The sequence below is a fragment of the Euprymna scolopes genome, chromosome 10, assembly GCF_053919585.1.
Source record: "Euprymna scolopes isolate OS-2025 chromosome 10, ASM5391958v1, whole genome shotgun sequence".
NCBI classification, from domain to species: domain Eukaryota; kingdom Metazoa; phylum Mollusca; class Cephalopoda; order Sepiida; family Sepiolidae; genus Euprymna; species Euprymna scolopes.
In genome coordinates, this window is record NC_136491.1 from 81998737 (window position 1) to 82018646 (window position 19910).

The window sequence follows — 19910 nt, forward strand, 5'->3', positions numbered from 1 at the left end:
CATAGCCAAATACATAAAGTACTAGCCGTTTCTGAGTCCATAGGGAATGAACTCACACACACAAAAGTTTCTTTTATATAATAGCAGATAAAGAGCTAGAGAATCAATACTGAAAAAAAGCTAGAGAAAGCAATTTCACACTCTGGTGTCGTACAGACATCATGAAATATATTCCCAATGGTTGTTAGATATTTTTTAAGAACATAATAGGTTAGACACGATGATGCCGATATTACAATCGCCAAGAATATATTGTGTACGCTTAGTAATGTTACATACTAAGGTCGTTCCAAAAGTAAAGCTTCCTATTTTTTTCAACTCAAAAACTTGAAGAGCTCCAGTGACAGCATTACCAAGGGTGCTGCGAAGAAGGTGGGCTCTCTCTACCATGCTAGAAAGCTACTTACTCCTGAAAGTATCCTGTATCTCTACAAGGCTGCCATTCACGCATGTATGGAGTACTGTTGTCACATTTGGGCTGATGCATCTGCTACTAGTCTCTTGCTCCTGGACAGGGTTCAAAAGAGAATCGCCAACCTGATAGGTCCTAAACTGTCATCTAGGCCTCAACCTCTGCCCCATTGATGTAATGTTGCATCCCTCTGCCTATTCTACAAGTATTTTAATGGTGAATGCTCCAACGAACTACAAGCCCTTGTACCCCCTCGACGTAAATGCCCCCCCCCCCCCCGACAAACCTGTCAAGCAGCAAAATCCCACCCCTACACAGTAGAAATCCCTAGATGTAAGAAAGCCTTCTACTCTAATAGTTTCTTCACCAGACCTGCTAGATTTTGGAACTCCCTTCCGAGTTCCTGCTTTCCCAACCGTACCGACATGCAGAAGTTCAACTGTAATGTGAATGGACATCTCGCTGCTCAACTCCCTACATAGTATCCCTGCAACTTATGTCCCTGATAGTAGCCCCCTACATCAAAGTGGCACTGTGCCTTGCTTGGGGTGAAAATGTAAAAAAAAAAATTTTTTTTTTAAAAGTAATACCATTAAAAGCGAGCGACCTTTTGTGCTCTTTTACATAGTCACCAAGATTCTTGATGCTGTTTTGCCAGGAATTCAATGACGTATCTCTAGTTCTGGCACACATTCATGACAGAGGTTGTTTTCTTAGAGCCCCACACTATCAATATCTCTAATAGAGCGATGAAACTTTCAGATCATGAATACATAAGTTCAATCATAACAATGCAATTTGCAATCATCTCTGATCCATTAAGGCAGAATGAAAAATAGGAGACATTACTTTTGAAATACCCTTCATATATGCAATTAAATAAACTGTTAAAAACACATTAGAATATCCTAACTGGCCTTGCAGGAACCATAGCGTTCCAAGAAACCTCAGTTGAAAAACTATTGTATAGACTGTTACAAGACTTTAGTTGGCTTAATTATTAAATAATTATTTCTATATCAACAATATAATTTCATATTGCTTTTTTTACATATAAACATTGTTTGAAACAGGAGTAACACTTTTTTTTTTCATATGTGAAAACTTGTTTTACTAAACAACCTCATTAAATCATAATTCGCAACCAGTTTAGTACTTGCCTGCGAATATTATGATAATGATGATGATTCGCAGCTTTGCTACATGTGAACATTAAACTGAATATTTTCATGATGATGATGATGATGATGATGATATATGTCTATATCCACAGCTTTGCTACAATTTCTATTCGTTCGTTAGAAAAGACAACCACGAATGCCACAAAAACAAACTAAAAAGATATCATATTGTCATGTCTTCATGCATTCTTACCTCCAGATTTCTGAAATACAGGTTTCAAACTTGGAATTTTATCGAACTTTACTTTTTTGTATTCTTCATCCTCGGAAATAATGGTCGGATCACCTGCAAAGAGATACAATTAGCTTATCCATATGATAGCAATAACTGAAATGCAACAGATTTTTTTTTTTTAACCTAGTCATATTATACAGGAGATTTGATGTTTATCTACAATATAAACTTGGAATATTATAAAACTTCCAAAATTGTATTAAAAGAAAAGAAGAAAAAAAAAACAAATGTCAAAAAAATTATTTTCAATACTTTTTAAAATTTATTTTTCAAAGGTTAAAAAGAACAAAAAAGAAATATTAGAAATGGAAAAATAAAAAAGAATCTTTAAAAAGCCATTTAAAAGAAGAAAATAAAGACTTGTCCTGCCTTGATAGGGTTCAAAATAGACTTCGTGGCCTGGTGGGAGATGTCCTTTTCTCTTCGCTGCAACCTCTATCTCACAGAAGAGATGTTGCGAGTTTGTCTCTGCTTTATCGTTATTTTCATAGAAAGTGTTCAACTGAGCTTCAATCTATGTTCCCCCCTCGCCAAACTTTCACAAGAAACACTAGACTAGCTGAAAACATTATCAATAATTTTCCCCACTCTTTATCAGTACCTAAACCTAAACATAGATTCCATGATCAAAGCTTCTTTCTTAGAACTGCACGCCTGCGGAATTGTCTTCCGTTTTCCTGCTTTCCAGCTGTCTATAATATGGTTGTCTTCAAGTCCAACGTGAACAAGTTTCTGATGAGCCGTTCCACTTAAGTTAACAAATTTACCGAACTTCCATTACTATCGATTACTATATTGTCCTTTTGACTACTCTATACTCTTTAACTCTTATCCTTGAGTGGCCTATCGGCCTTGATAAGTGGTGACGCCTATGTAAAAAAAAAAAAAAAAAAAAAAAAGAGGAAAAAAGAAAATAAAAAAACTCCAATAAGTAGAAAAAGAAAAATATAAAAAAGGAAAAATTTCAAATTCTTAGATTATATGAAAAGATTAAAAAAAAAATACAAATGATTTTAATAAATTTTCAGGATTTGTTTCAATCTTTCATCAAAATAAAGTAAAAGGTTTAGCATTATTTTATAATTTAACACAAACCAAAATATTATTTTCATTATGTCTAAAATCTTTTAATGGTAATCAGTTTCTGCTTTTTTTTTTAGATGAGGATTGATAATTTGTACTATTTGGATTAGCATTCTCATCTTGAATGTTATTTTCACAATTATTCAGTCGCTATAACCTTCAACTATCTCCAGGTGTACATTGTCAAACTTGTGAATTTGCTTTTGTGAAACTTGGAAATTTGTTTTTGTCAAACTTTGGAATTTGCATGGAATTTTGAATGGAACCTTTTATTTCATCCACAAGAGTAGCATTCTTTTGTTCCATTAGCCATGATTGGATAGAAGTCATATTATCAATTAATTAGCAATCCTCATCTTAAAAATTCAGCAACGCAAGTTTCTTGTTTATTTTTTTTATTCAATTTTCTCTGTCAATACTGGGATGCAGAACTAGTTTCTAATAAATGTTTAAACATAAAAACAAATGTTGGTGGATAAACTTAATATCTTTGCACATATTTACAAAAGTTTTTTTTTTATGCCTGCGTTATACACGATTGAACTGGAAAGAGGGTGACCATTGTAAGCTACCTCTCATCTATCGAGTCACTAATTTCACATCTTACTCCTATTGTACAATAACATGCGCCCTCCAGATGCAAATATTTACTAGTTTACAAATATGTATACTTAGGTAGCATTTTTTGTTCAAGTCATAATTTGTTAAATATTACAGACGACTTGCCCCCTGCATATTTTCTCATTTATCCTTTCCAGATGCCTGATTAGTGTTAGACTTTCAGACTGCAACTGGCAAATAAAATACCAATATTTTATAAAGGCATTTTAAAAAGGCTTATAAGTGCATACAAATAGAACACAAAACTATAACTCGCAAAAGATAAAATAAACTAAATAGTCATTGTGTGGTTAAGGTCTTCCCAGACAATGAAGCACACATAGGTCTTGAACTATCAACTAAACTCCAACCTCTTTCCAATCGCTGAAATGTGGCATCCTTGTGCCTGTCTTACAAGTATTTCAATGGCAAGTGCTCTGACTAACTCTGAACACTAGTACCCCTCCCCCAATAACAATATCCCCAACAAACCTGGCAAGTAGCAAAATCCCACCCCTACACTGTAGAGATCCCTAGATGCTGTAAAACCTTCTACTCGAATAGCTTTGACCTTTGGACTGCTGCACTTTGGTATTCCCTCCTGGCCCCTGTTTCCCTCATTGTACTGACATGCAGAAATTCAAGTGTAAAGTGAACAGATATCTTGCTGCCTAACTCCATAAATAGTATCTCTGCAAATCTGGTCCCAAATAGTAGCCCCCTCAGGAATAAGTGGCTTTGTGCCTCATTTGGGGTAAAAAAAAAAAAAAAGAAAAAAAGAAAAGAAAAAAAAAGGGCGTCCTGATGAGCACAAGTGAACACAAGAATATCTGTTAGAAAACAATACAAAGAAAGAAAAGACATTTCTTACCTCTTCTTTGTGGTACACTGACTGCCACAATCTCAGCGGCAAGCGTTCCGTTTGCAACAGCAGCCTGGCTTCGTTTGTAACTCTCAATTGCATGATGATCTTGTTCTTCTCGAGAAATTGTATATTTCTGGGCAGTGTCTTCAGCACAGTTACCCTGGAAGGAGGATAGGTAGAAAAAGAAAGAAATATTAAGGTTTAAGTTTATATTGTATTAAATATCTGAAATGCATTTCTTAAGAATACATACGTATGCCCGAATCATTGTCAGTTTCCTTATTTGGTTACTACAAATGTAAATTAAAAAATTATTTTTTTACACTTTTTTCACCCCAACCAAGGCATATTGTCACTTGGATGTAAGTGATCATGTCTAACAGGAAATGGTGGGCAGTTGAGCAGCGAGATGTCTATTCACAGTACATTTAAACTTTTGTATGCTTGTACAGTCAGGGAAGCAGAAAACAAGGAGGGAATTCCAACATCTAGCAGTCCGAAGAAAGAAACTTTCTGGCATTTAAGGATCTCAATAATGAAAGAATGTAATTTTGCAGCTTTTCAGGTTAGTTAGGAATATATATGACGAGGGGGGGCACAAGTACTATCAGTTCATCAGACCATATTCCATTAAAGTACTTGTAAAACAAGCATAGAGATGCCATATTGCAGCGACGGGACAGAGATTGGAGCTTGGCCAATAATGTTAATTAGGTTCAAGACTCTTTTGGGGACCCTTCTAAGAGTGAAAGATTAATGGTAGATGCACCAGCCCAAACGTGGCATTAATACTCTATGCATGGACGAATTGTGGATCTGTAAAGATATAGCATACTTTCCGGTATGAGTAATCTTCTAGCATGATAGAAAATCCTGCCTTCTTTGTAGCAGCCTTGACAATGTATTTGTTCTGATTCATGGTGAGACCTTAAATCTTATACAATGTAATACACATAGTGAGAATTCTATGTAAATTTTTACATATAGTGAGAATTCTCTGAATTTTTATATATAGTGAGAATTCTGTGTAAATTTTTAGATAAAGTGAGAATTCTGTGTAAATTTTTAGATAAAGTGAGAATTCTGTGTAAATTTTTACATAAAGTGAGAATTCTGTGTAAATTTTTATACATAGTGAGAATTCTATATAAATTTTTATATATAGTGAGGATTCTGTGTAAATCTTTATATATAGTGAGAATTCTCTGTGAATTTTTATATATAGTGAGAATTCTATGTAAATTTTTACATATAGTGAGAATTCTATGTAAATTTTTATATATAGTGAGAATTCTGTGTAAATTTTTATATATAGTGAGAATTCTGTGTAAATTTTTATATAAAGTGAGAATTCTGTGTAAATTTTTATATATAGTGAGAATTTTATGTAAATTTTTATACATAGTGAGAATTCTGTGTAAATTTTTATATATAGTGAGAATTCTGTGTAAATTTTTATATATAGTGAGAATTCTGTGTAAATTTTTACATAAAGTGAGAATTCTGTGCAAATTTTTATATAAAGTGAGAATTCTGTGTAAATTTTTATATATAGTGAGAATTCTGTGTAAATTTTTACATAAAGTGAGAATTCTGTGTAAATTTTTATATAAAGTGAGAATTCTATGTAAATTTTTACATAAAGTGAGAATTCTGTGTAAATTTTTATATATAGTGAAAATTCTATGTACATTTTTATATATAGTGAGAATTCTGTGTAAATTTTTATATATAGTGAGAATTCTGTATAAATTTTTATATATAGTGAGAATTCTGTATAAATTTTTATATATAGTAAGAATTCTGCATAAATTTTTATATATAGTGAGAATTCTGTATAAATTTTTATATATAGTGAGAATTCTGTATAAATTTTTATATATAGTGAGAATTCTATGTAACTTTTTATATATACTGAGAATTTTATGTAAATTTCTATATAAAGTGAGAATTCTGTGTAAATTTTTATATATAGTGAGAATTCTCTGTAAATTTTTATATAAAGTGAGAATTCTATGTAAATCTTTATATAAAGTGAGAATTCTGTGTAAATTTTTATATATAGTGAGAATTCTGTGTAAATTTTTATATATAGTGAGAATTCTCTGTGAATTTTTATATATAGTGAGAATTCTATGTAAATTTTTATATAAAGTGAGAATTCTGTGTAAATTTTTGCTGAAATTCATTGCATTTGATCAGGGCTCATTGTTGCCTGAAATAATTATTGTCTGCAAACAAACAATGCTGCAGATGCTGAATGACAACGTCCTAACCTCTAAAACAAAATGAGGCAATGCTATCAAACAGGAAAAATAACAAAACAGCATTTAAAACAAGAAAAGGTAGTCATGGTATGTAAATTTTTATGAAAAACTATTATTTTTTGATAAAGAGACTATAATGAAGCAACTATGTTTTACAAGTTTTTTTTCTGCAAAAACGTTAAATTTATTTAATTATTATTTTTGTTGAAATAATTTTTTTTTTGTACTCATATAACTTTTGACCAAACCTACTTGGATAGGGTAGGTTAGGGTTGGGGTGAAAAAAAACAACACACACAGATTTTATTTTTATTTTTTCATTTTAGGCCGAAAATAAGAAACAACTTTGGGACTTCGAATCATCTGTCCTAAAATGCTACAAATTCATTGTTTTAACTTTATACTTTTTACTATTTACTAATTTGCAATTACAAATTGTTGTCTGCTGCAATCTGATTGGATAAGCACATCAGCATTTTCTGATTGTTTATGCTGATGAAAATTTGGTTTCTGCATGGGTCACAAACTGTACCAGTACAAATTGCTAGTAAATACACAACTGAACCAGGCTGGAAAGTTATTTGATAAAGAAGTCGTTTACTTACCATGTGTATGTGATCATATGCATCTGTCAGACCATCAAACACAATTCCATCCTAAAAGAAAGAGAAAATATTAGACAAATTTATAATTAGAAATAATGGTGCAAGTCCATGAGTCCTCATTAATGGAAAGAAAATAGTGCACACCAAAATCACATAAATTGATTAGCTACGTTTTTAAAAAAAAAAAAAAAGATGATAAAATTTTATGGTTAAATGATAATGGATGATCTCTCAATGCAATCTTGCAAATAGTTTGAACGACAATTCAAACTTCCGCAAGATTTTAGTGGCCTATTCTTAACATGGAGAGAGAGGCATTGAAAAACTTAAATTCATCACTGTTAACTACCCCTTAAAGATCGAAAACTTGTCTTTTTTTTTTTTTTTAAATAATGTACTAATATTTAAGTACTTCAGAAAATTAAGTAGATATTCTATTTTGTTGAAACGGACACAAAAAGTCAGTAAATACAATTGTTTGTTTTTTTTTAATAGATTTTTGTGTTTTCCGAATTTTGTTATCATAATGTAATTGCACCAAAAGTTTTATATTTCTTGTCAACAAACTTTATTGTTTCTGCTGCATGGAACAACCTGTTGGAGAAGGATGCAATGATGACTACCATATCCAGGTTTAAAGAGGCCTTGGTCAAACATTCAAACTACAAGTGAATGTAAATAACTTCTACCTGTCTCTTGTTGCACTTTACTATTTTTTTGCCAAATAAAATTGATTTGATTTGAAAACAGAATTCCCTTTTCTTTGAACTCATTATGATCATTGTAACAATTGCATCTAATATATAAAATAAAGTCAGTTGGATTTTCTCAGTTAGATCTAAATAGTAATGCATGTAATGATATTTGATTCTATCTAGCTACTTTTTTTTTTAATTTCATCTTTGCATCCGGCCTATAAAAAATCCAAGCTCAACAAAGAAAATCTGTTGCATTTCAAATTGTGCAGTTCAAATAATGACCTTAGTTTAGAAGTCAATTTCTAAAGGCTATCCACCACATACCAACATGTAAAACGGATATTAAACTGATGATGACAATGCTCTCTACGCGAAAATAATTTATTTTACTTCAGTTTCCTTCAGAAAATACTTATTCCAGCTAAGAAAATGATAACCTTGCACCTTTAGTAAAAACAAAGTTTGGACATTTCTCCATCTATTTTGGTTATTAAACTATTTCATATAATATTACATATTACATGCTACAAGGGACAGATTACTTTTAAGGATACAAGGGACCTTCTGTCTGTCATGAAGAAAGGATCACTGTTCCTATTTACAATGCCTCCCCACGGGACAGAGTTAGACACCAAGGTCGTTTTTTAACGTGGAGAAAAGGAACAAAAATAAAAATTCTCTCAGTCGTGAAGGATTTCTCCTCCACTGACAGAGAACAAGAAATTGAAGTGCAGCATCTGAAGAACAGATACTACACTGTGATCTTGTCCCGAAAGGATCACTGTTGCCAATTGGCATTTTCTCAAATATAAAATGACTATTATAACAGTTTTCGCAAATATTAATTATTATAGACTAAGAAGCCTTCACATTTTAATTAATGACAGAAACTAATTTCTAATTAATCAATGTATTGATAACAGTAATATAGTTGACACGTGAAAACAAAAAGAAAATATGGTATTACTCTCTTTTTTTGTTTTAAGGTAAAGAATACAGCTATTATTAAACAATCTTTTTATTGTGTAACCCGTTGTTCAAGCTTCACCTGGCAATTTTTTTTTAATTTTCACACTTTTGTACCAATTTTTCCAAGCTAAAACCCAAATATAAAGTTTCATGTCTGTAGACCAAAAATTCTAGGAGTTTGGTAGACAAAATTTTTAAACAAAAATATATACGTATACATAAATATATGGAAAGAGTTTTGTGTTTACTATAACGTTTTATGCAAATATTATGCAAGTATAAATCATGTAGAATATCTGCATTAATATAAATTACACGTAATAGTTAACTAAAGATGATTATCTCATAAGAGAACTGAAAAACCTAATGGGGAATTAATTAAAATGGATGTTTAAAAGAATATGCAAATTTGCTAGATCTTTTGCTAGTGAATGCAATTCTATGACCTATATATAAGAAAGTTATATTTTCTTTTTAAATAAATAGAAAAAGGGGTTTTAATATGAATATCAATGCACAAAAAAATAAAATTTATAGGAGTATAGAAGATAATTTAAGGAAGCTTTGATTATTTAAAAAAAAAATAGTGAAATAGTATTTTCGAAAATACAGTTTCAATTCCTACAGATATTAAAAAACTTCAACATATCATAAACTTAGCATTTGCATAAGCTAACTTACCACAAGACAATTAACAATTACAAAAGGGGATTCAACTATATAATAGTGCATAATCGTTTAATAGAAAACCGGGATCATTAACATTTCACCATATAGCTATTTTGGAGATTATATATATATATATATATATATATATATATATATATATATGAGAGAGAGAGAGAGAGAGAGATAGAGTGGTAAAGAGAAAGAGTATATATATATATATATATATATATACTAGCAAAAGTACCCGTCGTTGATTGGGTTCAAAAACAACCTACAGAAAATGGACTCTGATTTATGAAAGTATGATAGGTTATGAAAAGGAAGGGTTGTAAAGAGATAGTTTCGAATTTGGGGGTATCAAAACCAAAGAAAAATATGATGAAAGTAAAAATAAAATAGATAAACCCCATAATTTATTATACCATACCTGTTCACACTGAAACACTTATCACAATACTCTGTGGATCTATATTAAAAAAAACCTTGTTAAACTTTGTGACATATTTCCATTCTATGGAGGTCAGGCGCGAACGAACACCCCATAATTTTATTATACCATATTTCTTCAAACTGAAACATAATTATCAAAGTATACTTATGCAGATAGCTATGAAAAGTCTTTATTAAAGTTTGTGCCTATTTCCATTCTATGGCGGCCAGGCGCGAACGCAGACCCCACAATTTTATTATACCATCCCTATTTAAGTTAAAACATACTTATCAAAGTATTATTATGTACATCTATATCAAAAACACTTGTAAACGTTTTTTTTTTAATTTTTAAATTTTTTATTTCCATACTTTGTGGATCAGGCGCGTACGCAGACCCCACAATTTTAATGAATCATTATTATGCCAGATCAAACATACCCATTCCTGTGTCTCGATACATCTTCTATCATTATATGTGATCAGTTTTCTATAATAGTCAACCATACACACACACAGACTTTCAGCTTTATATATATATATATATATATATATATATATATATATATATATATATATATATATATATATATTATACACACAATTATAAAACTCTGTGGACCTTGGTTGCTTTCTTGTCTTTGACGATTGAGTGATTCCATTCTTTAAAAATGGATGATAGGTATATATATATATATATATGACGATTGCAACGTCTTGTCAGACGAGTGCCACTCCCTCAATCACTGAAAGTCCATGAGCCCGAAAATAACCTTTTTTTTTAAATTTTTTTTTTGTAGTCCTGCCAGCGAATTCACACACTCAAGCAGACATGACATTGAAGACGTGGCATACATACATATATATATACATATACACACATACATACCCATAAACATACACACATGCACACATCCATACATACACAATACATATAACACATACATACAAACACATACATACACACATGCACACACATATACATATATATGCACACAGATATATACTATCAGATACAAATACATACACACATATACATACATATTCACATACATATACGTACACATGTATGCACATATACATACATACACAAAGTTACCTACATATACGTACACATACATATATATGCACCTATACGCATACATATATATGCATATATACATATACACAAATATATACATATATACAAACACACATAAACATGTATACACAATAAATAAACAAATAAATAAATAAATAAAAATATATACACACATACATATATACATACATATACAAATGGATATACATGCACATACATACACTAGTAGATATATTAACATACATACATACATACATACACACACATATGCATATACACATACATACACACCAAACAAATTTACTTATTGTTAACATTGGAATACACTACACATATCTCCACCTTTTTTCTTCCTGATAGATTCCGAACCGGCTGAGCCTATCTTTTACAAGTTTCACACAAAGGTAATTTATATGCCTGGCAGTGTTCTTAGATATGTTTCGTACAAAAATTAATCCGATAAGTATCGGAAATTGAAAAGATCTGTTCTTAAAAATAGTCAGAGATAAAAAAGAATTTTTACAGGGGAATATTTTACATTACACTGGCCAAGGGAAATAATAAAATCTCAGCACATCATTTCTTCTTAACCCCCCCCCCCAGATATATTGTCATCTAGAGATATAGCTCAGTAGTAAGTAGAGTATTTGACTACAGATCTAATTTTCCCCAGTGTTCAAGCTCGGGTATACCTTACCATTTTATTTTAATTTTTTCTTATTAATGAGTTCAATTCATGATAAAAGAAGACGCACCATTTAAAATCGCTGCAAATCATTTCTTGATTTGCATATTTTAAAACTAAACATTAATCTGAAGTGACTTTTCCAGGGCATTCATCATAAATCCCAAATATCAGCTGACATGATATTGTAAACAAACACAGACGGAATTTGATGAATGACATTATCATTATTATTTTTTTAATTTTTTTGTGAATTAGTCCACTGGGCAAATTATTCCTAATAATATATAATATTCAATATAGGATTGATTCTATAATACATAGGCAATCTGCATAAATTAAAATATCATGTTTAAGCATATTGTACGACCAAGCAATGCTAGAGTGTTCAGCTAATTTATATGTGTGTGTGTGTGTGTGTGTGTGTGTGTGTGTGTGTGTGTGTGTGTGTATGGGCTTGGCTTAGAGGCTAAGAAATAGGGGTGGAGAGTTGTATGTTTTGGTTTCAATTCTAGCTAATGGCACTGAATTCATACATATATATTTTAGTTTTGATCTCTAAACTATATATTGACCAATATAATAATCGATAGAGAATTGTCTCTTTAATAATACATATGTAATCTGCATGAATTAAACTATCATATTTAAGCATATCTTCTGACTGGGCAACGCTGAGTGGCCTGCTAGTATATATATATAAGTGCAAACACACTGCTTTTTCTTTTGTTGCACTTATGTTTACATAGGTAATACGATTAAATAAACAGTTAATTTAGTCAACAGGATTGAGAATAAACAAAGAAAAACACAAAGTGAAAAATGAAACCCATTTGTTTTTTCCAAGGATTCAATGGATTAAATAATAACTTAGTTAATGCTATCACATATGCAAATATGAATGTCAAAAAAGAACAGCATGATGTGTAATGTATTCCAATGTTAACTATAAGTAAATTCATACGATTTGGTTTGTTTTTTTGTGTCCCCCGACAAAAGGAGGGTGGACCTGTAAATTCACCCTTGTCCGTTTGTCTGTTCATGCATTCGTCTGTCCGCACTTTTCTTAATAACTACGCCTTGGAATTTTTTTAAATTTTGCACAAACATTAAGCATGATATGAGTAAAAATGTAAGAGAATAGATTTTCCAGGAAAACACCTGTTGCCCCCGTAGGGGTGCCTCTCGGGTTAAAAATGGCTAAAATGGACACTTTTGTGCTTATTAAAAAAAATTGATGCCTTGGATTTTTATAAAACTTTCTGAAAAGTTGTAACTAACTGGCTGATATCTATATCATTTTGTTTGTCTATACTTCGCGATAACTCTTGGGTGTGCTCCAGGGGCTCTTTTAGGGCTAATAAAAACACTCCATTTCTGGGACTATTTTACCATATTTGTCCAAAGTTTTCTGTGTATGTCTATTTAGCAGTTTTGCATGGTGCTGAACTCAAATTTAAATATCTTATGGCCTTGGGGACTTTTGGGGCTAAATGGGAGGGGGGTGCTGAACTTAGTCATTTTTTTTAATTCCTCGTTCACTGTGCATGCTTCACTTGTTTTATAGCATATCAATCCTTTTCAGGTCACTTAATGCCAAATGCAGTAACTTTAGAAAAAAGTTTTGATGCTCCAAGTTGTTTCTATCCAACAAATATTTATAGTGTTTGGTTTGCTTGCTTTGTAGAGGAAAATGGTTTTTGTTTTTGGCTTTACAAAACATGATTGAGTTTTACAAGTGGAATATTAAAAAACAATAACATCAATGTTTGGTGCATTTAAGTCAGGAAGCCAATATCTTCAGACAGCCTGATCTGCTAGCAGCAGATAGTATGAAAAGACTTACCAAAAGTTTCATTCCACCATATGAAGTATCGCCTCTTTTCAAGTAGAAAGGAACATTTGACATACTCTCCATACCACCGGCAACCATGACTTCCTTTAATAAGAAAAATTAAATAATCATTGCAGAACAATGACAAAAATATGATTACAAATTCATTTGAAAAAATTGCATTTAAATACAATAGAACATGAAGGATGTACAGATTCCCTAATTCCTGCAATAGAAAGAAAAAGAAACAAGAAAAACACAATACCAAAGCCCCTTAAAGTTCAACCATCCCTCACTGTGGTAATGAATGGTAGCAATGCGTTAATGTCAGAGTAATGACATCTGAAACTCCAGTTCTTAGCAAGGCCATCTATGGCAAACAAGTTTGGCACCAAGCTGTATTAGAACTGCAATCTGTATAACAGGGCTCTGATGTACGTCCAGGAGGAGTTCATCAAGATGTGCTTTTGCCTCTGTTTGTGATTGGCAAATCCATGTCAAGCACGGAATCACACATTGATGCATTAACAGTGACAAACGTGGTTCTGCTTTTTTGTGTGTTCTGGCTAAACCTTCAGAACTAACTGTTGAGCCTTGCAGTTCTCGATGTGCAGGGATAAAATCTGCAATCCTGCAGATTAATGAATTGTTGCAAACAACGAGAATTTCATGAAGAGAAGAGAATTCCGAGACAAGACCGTTATGAACTCTATATAAAAGTCTAATTCGCTTAACGAACAATCGAAGAGTAAGAAGCAAAATATTGACAATACGAATAACGAATACGATTGTCTGTCCTTTTTGACTTCCTGTTTCTGCTTTCCATTTGGCTGAGATATTCAAGTAAACAAGGAAGCTATTAGGGGACTTTCATGAGAAGAAGATAATCATCAATCAAAAAAATTGCTTGTCACTGTCGTCCCACCTGCGGAGCAGAAACCGGAAATCAAAATGAGCAGACAATCTTGCTATAATCGAGGACGCAACTATCTTTATTAACACTAGAATTTAAATTCTTACAATCATGACGTCGGGTTATTTCCATTTTATTTTTGTTGTCTATCAAGCTTCTTTTTTTTCTTTACTTTTTTCCATTTAAGTTTCAGTCACAAAACATATCCAAGAAAAATGGAGATGATAATTCATACAATTTGGATTATTTGGACTTGTTTTCATATTGAGTATTATTCTCACAATGTTTCAGATGATGCAACTGAAGGTTTAATCTTTTTTTTTTTTTTTTTTCAATTTTCACCCCAAACAAGACACAGTGCCACTTTGAAATAGGGGGCTACTATCAGGGACAGAAGTTGCAGGGATATTATGAAGGGAGTTGAGCAGCAAGATGTCTGTTCACATTACACTTGAACTTCTACATGTCAGCACAGTTGGGAAAACAGAATCCCGGAAGCGAGTTCTAAAGTTAAGCAGTTCTGGGGAAGAAACTATTGGAGTAAAAGGTTTTCTTACACCTAGGGATCTCTAATTAATGCAGGCTATACTGAAAATACTGTTGTGAACTACTTTAGACTTCTACCAGATCATAGCTGAGAGAACAAGAGCATACTACTCCCATGGATTTAATAAAGGATTCTGTTTGAAATTCTGTACAGATTTTGGAGTTGAACAAGACATACCAGAAGGTCGGAGGTTACATCGGCTGAAATGTGGAAATTACAGCCAAAAAGAAAACATTAGTATAAATACCATGAATTATCCTCATTTCAAAAATTGAGAAACGGTATAGAGAGATGTGTGCAGAATAGGAGACTTTGATGGTTTGTCGACATTGGAAGAATGGATGAGAGTTCTTGCATTAGTAGATGTCGAACGATTGAGGTAGCAGGATTAGTTCACTATGGAAAGCCAATGAAACCATGAGAATGATAAGAAGGGTTTGGGGAGAAAGAGCTGACTGGCGATAGGTTTGTTTGAAAGTCAATTTCTAAAAAAACTGTCCCACACATACTGAACTGCTGCTGCTACTGATCTGGAAACTTCTATTTGCACAGAAATTGACAACTTGCTATTTATAAGGAAGTGATGCTTGATTATAAAACTTACTTGATGGCCACACATTAAACTTTGGGCAGCCATCATGACGGACTTCATTCCAGAGGCACACACTTTATTGACTGTTGTGGCTGGTGTCGAAATCTTCAAACCTGAAAGAAATCAAAATATCTTAAAGATTGTGGTGGAAAGAACAAATGCGTAACATCCTGCAAAATGAGAGAGAAAAGCTGAATTCTGTTGACTAGGGTTATGTATTGGGCGAAAAGAAGCAATGTCTTACATATACTTTTGTTCACGCCTAAAAACTGAAAAAGACAGAAAAACTAAAGTGGATTGACAAAGCATAGGTATTGGGTGAAAAGATAAAATGTGATATATCTATCATTATTATTATAGTACTCATTAAGAGTTCACAAACAGATCATAATCAGGAGATTACTCACTGATAATAACCTGTGGTGTTCCCTGGAGTTTGAGGGACAAGCCTCTCCAAATTTCCAATACTCTCTTTCTCTTTTGATAACATTAAAATGATTTTGCATTATCACAACAGCCTATTATCATTGATTTTTGCTAGTAATGATGATTGGTTTCCACTTAGCATAAAGTGACAATAAGCCCCCCCCCCGTTCTCTCCTGACTCTTCCAATAGAGATCTGGTTAGTGTTCTTCCTTTTAGGTCTTTCCATCTTCTATAACCCATCACAGCTATAGCTGATAATGCTTTTTCTGCATTTAAATTTTACGAGATGTTTTCCATTTTCCATTCTAATTCTTTCTGCCATTTTGTTTTACTTCTGTTATGATTGGTTAGTGTTTGTAAGTTATGTAGGTTAGTTGCAGCATTTCACGATTTTCCTTAAAATGTCAACTGTTTTTATCACTGCCATCTAGTTTTAGTCTTCCCTTTAATTCCAATTTTACCTAGTCTTTTTTCCAGGTTTTTTGGAACTGTTCTTGGTTTTCCTACAATTACTGGTATCATACTGAATTTCCCTCTGTTCCTTATTTCTTTCAGTTCTGACACACTGTGTATTTATTCCATTTTTCTGTCTCATTGGTCTTTATCCTTTAGTCTGCTGAGATGGCAAAATCTAAAAGTTAACAGTTTCCAATTTGACATTATTATTATTAGTGTTTGTTTTTTTATTATAAAACTAGTGGGGGCAGAGGGCCCCACATCTTGCCTGGTTATAAAATATGCTTAAATATATTTTAATTTTTGCAGATTTTGTATTTATTATTACAGAGCCAATTCTTTATTATATATATATATATATATATATATATATATATATATATAGTACTGATTTCAAAAGTTAATAAAAAAATTAATTAAATTAAACCACTTCAAGCCATGAATGAATTTGCACATGCAAAAAAGAAATAAAAATATGTCGACAAGTTTAAATAAACATTTTGCATTTCAAATTACTGAAAAATTTCTGTATGTGTTATTCATCCATCCACACAAAAATTTTACTCGTTATAAACCATTAATAATGTATTATTACTATTTCCTGTTAATTTCAGTGTTATGTTAATTAAGAGTTTATCAGTTAAATATTTTCCCACAGACATACATACATACATACATACGTTTTATTAATACAGATGATTGTTGCCTTTTGTTATGCGACTTTGGACATGTCTCCTTTTTTTCAATACCTTCCCAACTTTAAAATGAAAACTACACACATATCCATTTACAGTGTGGAGAGATAACTCTGAATCATCAGAGAAGCAGGAGAGTGAACACAAGAATTATAATCAAGATGGAAACAAGATTGAACTCTGTTAAGGCAGGATAAGCTCCTAGAAACAGCTTATCCTGTCTTAACAGAGTTCAAAGCAGACTTTGTAGCTTAGTGGGGCATGCCCTTTTCTCTTCCCTGCAAACTGTTTCCCACAGAAGAGACGTTGCGAGCCTGTCTCTGCTTTATTGTTATTTTCATGGCAAGTGCTCAGCTGAGCTTAAATCTCTGGTCCCTTTTACGAAAAACACTCATTTAGCCAAAGCCACTATCAATAATTTTTCACACTCTTTATCTGTGCCTAAACTTAAATGTAGATTCTACGAACAAAGCTTCTTTGTTAGAACTGCATGCCTGTGAAACTCTCTACTCATTGCCTGCTTTCCAGCTGACTACAATCTGATTGTCTTCAAGTCCAACGTAAACAAGTTCTTGATGAACCGTCCCCCTAAGTAATCCAATTTGCAAAATTCCCACTACTTATGTTTACTATACTATAATCACATTGACTAATGTATACCCATTAACCCTCATCTTCGAGTGGCCTCCGGGCCTTGATAAGTGGTGATTTCTGTGTAATAAAAAACATATGACATGTGAAACGACGTCACTATAAAAAAGAATGTGTGCAACAGACAGAGGAGCACGTTTGAGAACACAGTCAAAACAAAGTTCAAGAGGACAGGCGTGTGGGTATATGTCACATTTAGAATGTGAAAAAATAAAATATGAAGGTATTTGTTCAATTATATTCAGCTCTAGTTAGTAAATTTTGTATCAAAAACTGTTATTAAAATAACGTGGAGATGAGTGGGCCGATACGCCCTACCATACACGACTTTCTCAATTGATCCGTTTATGATGCATTACACCAGAAATCATTGTAGAATTGACTTGGCTTTAAAAACACCCCTCCACCATACTACTCACAGAAACATCTTGAGCCTGCTTTTAGCCTGCCAACCTGGCAAGATATCCAATGAAACTTCCTTTTATTTGCATATTGCTTTCAAAAAAGACATTTCATTAATGAATTATTATTGCTGTTATTAATTGAATAAATTTTTAGTCAAATATAAAAAAAATGAATTTTGATCTAATATTTTGTGACTTGAATTGTCAAATTTATCTATATATCTATAAAAAGTGTGTGTGTGTGTGTGTGTGAGAGAGGACAACTCTCAACCTATATACTCAACAAAATTTTAATCTGAAGACTGGAAATTTAGTATATAGAGTATTCAGAAATGTGGAAAACTTTTTAATCAGTTTTCATCTGGAAAAATGGGCTGTTAAGATGTCAAAATTGAAAAACTGGTACATGAGAGGGGCATCGGATTTTTATCTATTTGTCATCTGTTTCATGACTGCGTATGCGCTAATCATTAACATTATGTTAAGAATAAATAGGTTTGAAAACACTTAAGATTGTGTGAAGCTGGCCTAATGGTTATCATACTTGACTCACTGACATTAGGTTTTGGTTTCGATCTCAGGTCAAGTACAGGATGGAACGATAAAAGTGTCGCTCTGAAGAAAACAACACTACAGCTTTATTTTAAAACTTTTGTTGAAAAAAAAAACAATTCAGGTAACTTGATTATATAGTAGAGCTGACATCTAGTCAATGTAGCCGCCTTCAGCCTCAATCACCGCCTCAATACGCATCCGCAACTGGGAGCATGCTTTTTCTACAAGCACTGGCAGGAGCTCAGCGAATACTCGGCGAATGCCGGCTATCAGCCTGGCTTTGGTGTTGTGGGAGGTCATGTTGGTGATGTTCTCGACGTATGATTAAGCGAAGTAGTTCAGGTCAGGGGAGGAGGGGTGCCAGTGAGATAAGGGTACAAAGTCGTAGCACTCCTTTTGAAGCCAAGCCTGGGTCTCCTTGGACTTGTGGGCCGGGGCTGAGTCCTGTTGCCAGGGTCTGCGAGCGGCCATCTGATTGCACTAGGGGATCACCACACTTTTCAGCACATCCAGGTACACTTTGGAGTTGACTTTCAAGCCGACTTTGAAGATGTGAGGTGGCATGATGTGGCCCTGACTTGAAACTATACCAAAGACTATAACAGTGGCCAGAATCTTTGTTTTCATCACCCTAGGCATGACCTTGTTATTTGTGGCAATTCAATGATGCATTTTGAAGGTGCTGGCAAAGGTCCTGTTGTTATCACTTGGATCGGTAAAGAGCATAAGTTGTACAGCGGCACATCTTCAATCTTGCTTGTTGAACATTGTGTCACTTTCAGACATGATAGAAGACTCCTATCACTCTTGGAATTTGTACATGTACACAACTGGCCAACTAGAGATGAGACTAGTAGATGGTCTGCAAAAAAAAAAAAAAAAAATTTTTTTTTTTAAAAGCCGGTTTTCATCAAACGGAAATGGAATCATGACATCTTTTCTAGGACATCAATTTTATTGTTCCACCCGATACATTTTTTTTTTTTTTTACTTACAAGAAGTGAACTGTTTAGAAAAACCATAATATTTGCAGACACATATCTCAGTTTCTTTTCAT

General features: G+C 32.8%; 1 protein-coding gene across 1 annotated transcript in view; it reads right to left on the reverse strand.

The window, feature by feature from the left end:
* Window positions 1-19910, reverse strand: part of LOC145286120 (acetyl-CoA acetyltransferase A, mitochondrial-like) — a 152921-nt gene that overhangs the window by 20755 nt on the left and 112256 nt on the right. The window contains exons 5-9 of the mRNA XM_080134820.1: window positions 15678-15778; window positions 13626-13718; window positions 7249-7299; window positions 4383-4536; window positions 1787-1879 (exon numbers count right to left, since the gene is read on the reverse strand). Coding sequence (XP_079990946.1) covers window positions 1787-1879; window positions 4383-4536; window positions 7249-7299; window positions 13626-13718; window positions 15678-15778 — 492 coding nt within the window. The remainder of the gene's footprint in view (window positions 1-1786; window positions 1880-4382; window positions 4537-7248; window positions 7300-13625; window positions 13719-15677; window positions 15779-19910) is intronic.